At 33.0% G+C, this 9,700-nt stretch overlaps 1 protein-coding gene across 1 annotated transcript; it reads left to right on the top strand.

The window, feature by feature from the left end:
- The first annotated feature begins 113 nt into the window (after window positions 1-113).
- Window positions 114-8,768, top strand: LOC113395968 (protein mothers against dpp). The gene is made up of 3 exons (XM_026633725.2): window positions 114-421; window positions 5,022-5,183; window positions 6,339-8,768. Exons 1-3 carry the CDS (start codon window positions 314-316, stop codon window positions 7,335-7,337), a joined length of 1,269 nt encoding a protein of 422 aa, XP_026489510.1. The 5' UTR covers window positions 114-313; the 3' UTR covers window positions 7,338-8,768.
- The last annotated feature ends 932 nt before the right edge of the window (window positions 8,769-9,700 follow it).

The raw sequence follows: 9,700 nt of genomic DNA, 5'->3' as shown, positions 1-9,700 counted from the left end.
ACTTGGCTTTGGCTGATATTTGTGTTAAATTTTCTTTAATATATTACTACATAATATTTGAAGTGAAAATATATTTTTTTTCTTATAATATATGAACGCCTCTTACTGACATTTTTAATCTGTTTCCTGTTAGTGTCACGCTAATCGCTATTTTGTAGTATTCGTGATTACAATTGGCGAACGTTGTGGGAAATACCAAGTGAAATAGTGGTGATCGATGGCAAAGTAAGCATTTACGTGGTTAAAACCAGAACGGGTCGCGCGTTCCCGTAACTCCTGGTGATTCATCGAGGTTTTATAAACGTTTGTCACTATGGACACCGACGATGGTGAATCCTCAAGCAGTGGGCCTATGTCCAGCTTGAATAGCTTATTTTCCTTCACCAGTCCTGCTGTAAAGAAATTACTTGGCTGGAAACAGGTAAGACTATCCTTTGTGGCTTAAAATGTTTTAAATCCAATCTAAAATTAAGACTTTCTGAAATGACTCCAGCGTCCGGTTTTTCAAACTAATATCGTTTTAAAAGTATTTATCATCTGAACTCATGTTGTTGTTTTAAATAAAAGTACCTTAACGATTATTCTTGCAGTCGGGAATTAACAGGTTACACAACTGTATATTCAATAGGTGCACTTTGCTTTATTAAGAGTTAACCCAAAACAATATATTATAATCCATGTAATATACGTATATATCCAATCAACGATTTCGGCTAAAGTTCTTACTATTCTTGACGAATGTTATGAAGTTAAAATATGCTTATAAGTTGTGAGACAATTAAATGCTTTTAATTATTATATGTTTACAAAACTCCTTAAGCAATACATTTCCAGTGATCATTTATGTAAATTTTATTTGTGTATTTGAATTTAGAATTTCAGCCAAACTACCACTCAACTGTTATTAAATGTAACTTTTCAATTTGTAAAGATAACATTGCTTATTTTATACGTTACTATTTAATTGGAAAAAGTTAAAGTTTTGGTTTCAGCATCATTTTGTGAATTTTATTGTATAATAGTGCATATGTTATCATATACTTATTTAGTCAAATATCCAAATATCAAAATTCAACAGGAAAAGTTATTTATTTTCTATACACCCATTTCATAATTTGATTTATTATTATTGTTTTAGCCTCCATATTAACAATTTTAATTAAAAAAGTCTTGTTATTACGTTAATTCTGCGATTGAATATTACTAGGGTCATATTTAGGGGTATAAGAATAAAAAAAAAATCCAAATCCTTACTCTGCCAAATTACTTTAATGTAGTAGGCGTTAAAACACCTGATAAAAACTGAAGCTGCCTCGATTCCTGTATTTCACTTGAGTCTCAAAATTTCTAAATCTGGCACCAAATGCCTGACAATGCAAGACCACTTAAGCAAGTGAATAAATAAATAGGCATTTGGTTGTAATACATACTTCCATTGTGAACTGTTGAAAGACTTTTAATATAAAAAAAAATCAATTTCTACTTATATCCTCATGTTTTTGTATTTGATTCCATATAAGCCTATCACTGGCTTGGACTGTTCTACTGAAAAGAACTGGCTGGAAATTCAATGATTTATTGAAGTAGTTAACATAAGTTATATATATATTTATGTATATTCTTATGCTCTGAACCAGTGGCTGTTAATAGTTAAATTTATAGAAATGTAATACACTGTTTGCAATAGACCTGGTATTTTTTTCAGCAATTTGTTTGTTAAGATCTTATAGTATACATTTATTTTATATTTAAACAAAAGTTATAAAATATGTATACTGCATGCTGCCTTACAAAACGATTGTTTTGTAATACTTTATGAATACTAATTTACAAAGGTAATTTTTTTTTTTTTTCACATAAGTACCTGTTAAAATAATTAATGTTTAGGAATTAAAATGCTTTTAATATTATGAAGATTTTAGTGATTAATCAAAAATTTAGCTTAGAGAGATTTTACCTATTCTGATATCATTCTCCTGTAGGTAGATATGTCTTAAGTATGTATGGACAAGCTGACAGAATGCCTATGGGGCTATTACAGTTAGAGCATAGCAACCGTTGCTATCAAATATTTAATGCGGGTTGTCAAATCAAATCAAATCAAAAAAATATAAATCAGTATTATGAACCTATGCAGTAGCATAATACTCCAAAATACTGATTTATTGACTGCAACATTTATCAATCTGCAACAAATATTTGATAGCAACAGTTGCTATGCTATAACCATAATAGCCCCATTGATATTCACTATTTCAAATTAACCATTCCATCATCACCAATGGGCCTCAACCTTGGTAACTAAAATGGTATGTCCCATATGTCCATAGTTAAAAAGGCTCGCTCACTCCTCAATGTGCAAATGTGCAGGTGTTACTTACCCAGACAGGCTTGCTCAAAGCACTAGTGAAACCAAAAAATGTTAAAATGAGTTTATTATTTCACGCATGATCTTTCCTTGTCATTTGGGAGATGTCATTTAATGTAACAATATATCACACATATTTTGAATATTACTTGGCAAAAGCAATGTATTGCTTACACAAAAAATCTATTTTAAATCAGCAACAGCTGTATGAAAATCAGTGCATTCGTTTTTAAATTGTAGTTAAATATCAACAAACATATTAGTAAGCGCATATAACTTATCAACGTGCACAGTGAATCATTCATTCATTATAATTGTATGAATGAGCAATGGCAAATACTCATTATGTTGTAAGAATGATACAGCAAGTTAATAAGCCAAAAACTATTTTTATAAGTTTAAAAAGAAACAGTTTCCTACAACAGTGCTGGCTATCACCTGTCACATGCTTGTTTCTGGTCTTGTCCCGGTCTCCTCGCAATTTTTTCCTTGGTCACTGAGCACATAACAAAAAAAAAAAAACAAAATTAAGCATGTAAAATCTCAATGATGTTTGGGTATTAACCAGGAATCTTCAATTAAATTTGAGTATTTTAGCATTGTTCTGCCTGTGTTGAACTTGTTTGTGTGTCGTTTTTTGCAACCACTGGAGATAATTCTACTAGTTTATAAAAGTACAGTATATGTTCCCGATGCTTTTTCAACTTCGACCAAACCGCGACTGCTTAGTTTTACTAGAATGGGAAAACGGCAACGATCCCGTTTAGATTCGATTGCGAGTGTCAATTTAATAGTAGAATTGGCCCTACTGTACGGGATACGCTTCTTATCTCTCAATCTTTAAATTGTACCTTTCTCGTCACACAATAATTTGATGCAATAATATCATCTCTATTGTAAACATTAGATGTGATGATAATTTTTTTATCTACATTTTCCCTCCTCCGCATAAAGAATCATGCTTCCAATGGCTACCCGTTCTTCGTATGTTATTTTTTATGATAGTCCTGATGATTTGATTTCCACTTTTGACTTTCGCCGATTCTATTTACTAAAGTTTTTCTATTGACTAAAGGTTTTGACTTTAGTAAGACTTATTACTTTAAATTTAAGTTATGTTTTCGCTGACTTTTTAATTTTTTTTAACATAGAAATTGTTAAAACAATTCCTTATAAGCTAGGGATTTTACATATGTACCTACATAACTCTTATGTACATTTTTTGTGTATGTTATAGTCTTGGCAGCGTTCGCTTTGAAAGCGCCCGGACAGACAATATTATCTCTGACCAAGTTGACATAATGAGCTTCATAAAAAAAATAAGACGTGTAAACATACGTTATAGCATATGTATGTCCACCCCATATTTATAAACAAAAATAATACAGAAGTTCTAAATCAACAGTACAACTTGTTGGAGGCATTGTGCAACCCCGCCTGGCTAGCTCCCATCCACTCGTAATATATTCTACCGCCAAGCAACAATACTTAGTAAAGATGTGTTCCGGTTTGAAGGGTGAGTGAGCCAGTGCAACTACAGGCACAAGGAACATAACATATCTGTGCCCAAGGTTGGTGGTGCATTGGCGGTAAGCGATGGATAATTTTTTAAACAGCGCCAATTTCTATAGGTAATTTTGATCACTTGCTGTAGTGGCCAATTTGCCCGCCCGCCTACCTGTACCATATAAAAAAAGCGAATCAGTAGATCATGCGTAGAATCTTTAAAAAAAAAAACAAATAAACATTACTCATAATATCAGTAAGATTACGTTACTTAAAAGAAAATCGCTTCCGATTATTTATATTTGTTGTTTTTGATTTTTCTATGACTCAGTGCATTGGATTTCAATTGTAGTTCACAGAAATCTGATTCATACATTTGATGTTCGATGATGAATAGTTATTATAGTACTGTGTTATTTATACATTAAATTTTACTTGTATGCTATTTTCATTTGATGTATTTTTATTTTTATTTTATGTAATAAAATTATTTGAAATAGCTTATTATAGAAATACCTTTTTTGTATGGATTTTTCTCGATAAAAAACACTTTTACCTGGCAACACAGATACAATGTATATTTCATTTTGGCAATGTTGTTAAAATACACTTTGACCAAAGACATAGATTACGTTTTATAATCTTCCATCTAAGAAATGCGACCGATAGAAGGTTTTGTCCTTGTACACAACTCACAGCCACTGACACGCTTACAGAAATAATCCTAATCAACTATAATTTTTGTTTTTTTTAAAACCCAAGTAATTTTAGTAATTCTAACAGTTAATAGATATCTGACTATATCACCGATAACACACACATGCAAGCATACACACAGACACAATTATGTGTATATATATATATTTATTTGTTAAATAATACCTTAACCTGTCTGTATACATATACAGATATCTACAGGCTCTAAGCGTAACCTAGTTTTTCTCTTAGAAATGGTAAATATATTTCTAATATTTATATCATTATATTTCTATATAATTGGTTGTTAAAAAAACACTTGAGCCAATTAGAATAGTATAGTGTAATGATCGTCGAAACAACAGGCACTTAAATTCAATGCAAAATACCCAAGTAACTTGTAAAATATTTCTTAAATAATTGTAGTCAAAATGTAATTAATAATTCTCAGGGTGATGAAGAAGAGAAATGGGCCGAAAAAGCAGTGGACAGCCTCGTGAAGAAGTTAAAGAAGAGAAAAGGAGCCATCGAGGAGTTGGAGCGCGCGCTGTCCTGTCCCGGCACGCCTTCCAAGTGCGTCACAATACCGCGGTCGTTGGATGGAAGATTGCAGGTACAACACTCGTGTAAAGAAATAAAGTTTCAGTTTAAATCGAATCAAAAGTTCCTTAAATACTCTACAGCTGGGCCCTTTTCTCATCAAAATTATTATTAAACTCAAGTTACATAGTTCAGCTCAGAGACAGCGTTACGATGTTCTGTAAAATGAAGAAAAATAGTTGCTACTGAGTTTCTTACCAATTTCTCTCGGTAGAATCTACTTTCCGAATCGGTGGTAGCCTTAGATTTAATTCAACACTAACATGACGATTCAAAAGTGATTTTATGAACCTACTTGAATAAAGAATATTTTGATTTTGTATCACTTTAAATCTGTCGTGGGTCTAGAGGCTAAAACGTTTATATGACCTGACAATAACCTCTCAGTAGCAGTTTCCAAACATCAGAAAGTTGGAAGTGTTGATCTCGTTCCTCGGAAAACACGTAAACGTATTTTGAATGTCGACAAAGTAGAAAAGTGTTGTAAACATATATTAATAAAGAACTAGTTCAGCGCAAAGTTAAGCTATTCGCTAATCGCATGGAATACCTAAATCTAATTTGTTTATCAATTGCTCTTACTTCACTTGGAATAGGCTATACGTTTCGTAGGGCTATGAGAGTTTGGCTTTATATATGAAATAGGCTAGGAGAACATTCTCATCACTATACCATCCGACTCACTTATACGTTAAGTTTTTTTCTACCGTTGAAATTATTATAACGGCCGTCAACAATAAGTATACAGGAAAATAAATTATTAAATGGAAAAACGATTCTCCAATAATCATAATCATCAAAATATATCGTCTTTAATAATATCAAAAAACACCACTATTAAATTTGTCAAAAAAATCACTGAGTCTCAGTCATTAGTTTTCTCACGTCCTTTTCTGACTTGGTGGATAATTTTACTTTGAATTATAATTTATACAGAAATTGAAAATGAATAAAAAAATAATAATGACTTATTCAACTGATGTTCCATTAAAAAATTTTGGGCGTGAAAGTTTCTGTCAAATCTGCTATTGTTTTATTTTAAGATCAATATTACAACAGTACAGCAGTCATAAATGTCCATAAATCATATTATATATATGTCATTTTTATTATTTATTTTTCTCGTTTTCTAACAATAATGTTTGTCTTGTTTTCATTAAATTTTCAGGTCTCACATCGCAAAGGCCTGCCCCATGTGATCTACTGCCGAGTATGGCGGTGGCCGGACCTCCAAAGCCACCATGAACTTAAACCACTCGAAATTTGTCAGTTTCCATTCAGCGCTAAACAAAAGGAGGTATGCATAAATCCTTACCACTATAAACGCGTAGAGAGCCCAGTTTTGCCACCAGTTCTTGTACCTCGGCATTCGGAATTCGCTCCGGGGCACTCTCTGCTGCCCTTCCAGAGAACAGTGGAGCCGGCGATGCCCCACAACGTATCATACTCGGGGTCAGGGTTTCCACCTTCGGCGACATCGGAACTGCCGGATACTCCTCCTCCGGCGTATTCTCCGCCGTCCGATGACACCGAGCCCCCGGGAGAAGTAGCTCCGGTTTCCTACCAGGAGCCCCTGTATTGGGCGTCAGTAGCGTACTACGAGTTAAACTGTCGAGTCGGTGAAGTTTTCCATTGCAACTCACACTCCGTAGTAGTGGACGGCTTCACCGATCCATCGAACAATAGCGATAGGTTCTGTCTCGGCCAGCTCAGCAACGTGAACAGAAACTCCACGATAGAGAACACCAGGCGTCACATAGGGAAAGGAGTCCACCTGTACTACGTGGGCGGAGAGGTGTACGCCGAGTGCCTCTCGGACGCGGCCATCTTCGTGCAGAGCCGCAACTGCAACCACCACCACGGCTTCCACCCCTCCACCGTCTGTAAGATCCCGCCGGGCTGCTCGCTGAAGATCTTCAACAACCGCGAGTTCGCCCAGCTGCTCTCGCAGAGCGTGAACCACGGCTTCGAAGCGGTCTACGAGCTGACGAAGATGTGCACCATCCGGATGTCATTCGTGAAGGGCTGGGGGGCGGAGTACCACCGGCAGGACGTGACGTCGACGCCGTGCTGGATCGAGATCCACCTGCACGGGCCGCTGCAGTGGCTGGACAAGGTCCTGACGCAGATGGGCTCCCCTCACAACGCCATATCGTCCGTGTCTTAGCCGTGCCACGATCACATTCGCCCCCCACCGTTTTTCGTATTTTTATTTCGGTTCTATTCGCTAATCTCACAAAATTACGTGCATTTTTTTTCTTTAGTAAGCTAAGAGATTGTGGATTTTAAATTTTGTAAAAACACGTTCTATAGCAGTATCCGAAAATGTTGCTAACAAAAGATTTTATAAATTAATTTATTTCCGTCAAGATGTTTCGTAGGAATGTGTCGATATCCGAGTGTTCGTTATCTTGCGGAAATTAAGAAATTAAACTTCTACGAATATAACATTAAAAAAAAAAACGTTTCATACAGTAACGTGACTATTCGTTGCCATATAGCGATTTTATATTTTTAATATCTAAACGCGTATTCAATTTAACTATATGCCCAAATATTTTATAAAATTGTAGCTCAAATGATGTGTCCAATACGGTCGGAACGTGAAACGTATTCTAAGTAATTGTTTGTATCTGTTATAAAGACATATATTAGGAATGGATGAATTATACTCGTGAACGTCTTACGATGATGACAACTTAATATTATCGTTGTAAATAATTGGAGAAGTTAAGAATCGGTTCGGTGTGTCGCAGACTCGATTATTAAAATGGTATGTCAAGGTATTGTAATTATACGATTATTAACAATATATAAAGCTTCTAGTTATCTTAAATGCAATTTTTTTTACTAATTTTTACATTGTGTAATTAAATGGTTATGTGGTACCCAAAATTTTAACAATAATTTAATTAAAAAAAAAAAAAAAAAAGTTAGAGAACTTTTTTCAAAATTGAATCGCCATTTTACATGTATATAAAATAAAAACGATATTCCTTTACGGGGCCACAGTAACAGTTAATCTTAACGGTAAATATATTTTACATGAAGTAGTTGTAAGATGGAATTGAATAGGAATCGTGTCGAAAAGTAAACATGTTTTATTGGATATAGAATTATTTCGTTATAATAATAGTCAAGACCAAATGTGAAATTGTAAATGGGTGCGTTCGTGTTTTAATTTTTTTTTTAATAACGTACATGGCAGTGGTTCTAAAAGTATGAATGTGCCATTTTGTGTAAATTGTGAATTCAACGGAGAAACTGGTCTTTAATTTGAATGGTGGAATGTTGTTTTTTCGTTGTAAGAAAATTGATTTTTTTTTTAATTGTAAATTTTGTTACATTTATATTTTATATTTGGACGAAGGATAAAATTTATAATAATAACGGATTTAATGATTGAATATAATTTGATATGATCAATGATTATGATCGTTGATAGAACTTGACTTATAAAACCAAATTGGGGCATTGCGCAGACAAAATTTCTTATTGAATTGATCTCAAAATAATACTAAGTGTTTAGTTCCTCCTGATGATTCACTGTGGCGTGTCCCGTGCCTTATGAGAGTGCATTCAATGAAAACTAAAAGAATGAATGAATGATAGGAACAATTAAATGAAACATACATTCAGATGTATTTAATTTTTAACGAATTAAGTAACAGATAACACAAAATAATTCGCTATAAGTATTTTTCAATACGAAAGCCTAATTTTATACGTAAAGGCTTTTAATATACTATATATTTACAAATATAAGTTACATGTTAAAGTTTATTATAATAATAATAATTCTCTTCACAATACAGATTATAAAATATATATGTATTAATTCAATAATTTCCAGACTACACGTTATATGATGATTAATTGGAATACAATCTAATTATACTCTAACCATTTTTCAAAGCTATACGGGGGCTCTCAAAGGCCTTTATTGAGTTTTTATTTCACTCTAACTGCTCTTCTATTCGATTGAGTTAATATTCTTCACAAACATTATGCTGTTTGTTTTATTACATGGAATGAATTGTTTATTTTTTAAAACTTTTTAAAATTCATAAATTCGTTGTTACATGAATTAGTAGAAACACTTACTACATTTCAAAATGTTCGCAAACTGACAATATATTATAAATATAATGGTATAGGAAGGAAATAATGTACAATTTTGTATAATTAGCTCTTAAATATATGTTACATAATACTACTAAATGTACGTGCCTACATAATTTATTATATAAACCCGTCCAAGTAAATGCCTCTGTAGCTCAGTTCTGTTTTGAAAAGAAATGTATTCACTATAAAAATTTAAATGATTTAAAAATATATACAAATATAATAAATATTTTTCATGTTAATGATATTTATGCATAATAATGGAAAGATGTATACATATGTCTGTATATAAAGATGGATGTTGATATTTAATTCAGATTAATCGACTTTTGACACAGCTCGATCGATAAACATGAAAGTAGGCACATTTGTAAATATTTTATTTACTCTGTTGAAAATTGCTTA

This window comes from Vanessa tameamea, chromosome 10 (assembly GCF_037043105.1).
Source record: "Vanessa tameamea isolate UH-Manoa-2023 chromosome 10, ilVanTame1 primary haplotype, whole genome shotgun sequence".
Taxonomy (NCBI): Eukaryota; Metazoa; Arthropoda; class Insecta; order Lepidoptera; family Nymphalidae; genus Vanessa; species Vanessa tameamea.
This window is presented reverse-complemented; position numbering and strand designations above follow the sequence as displayed.

Bases quoted from the DNA above. Each gene is read 5' to 3' on its own strand.
- LOC113395968 (XM_026633725.2), top strand. From the start codon at position 314: ATGGACACCGACGATGGTGAATCCTCAAGCAGTGGGCCTATGTCCAGC. The intron at 422-5,021 runs GTAAGACTATCC...AATAATTCTCAG, and splicing joins AATTACTTGGCTGGAAACAG to GGTGATGAAGAAGAGAAATG. The intron at 5,184-6,338 runs GTACAACACTCG...TTAAATTTTCAG, and splicing joins CGTTGGATGGAAGATTGCAG to GTCTCACATCGCAAAGGCCT.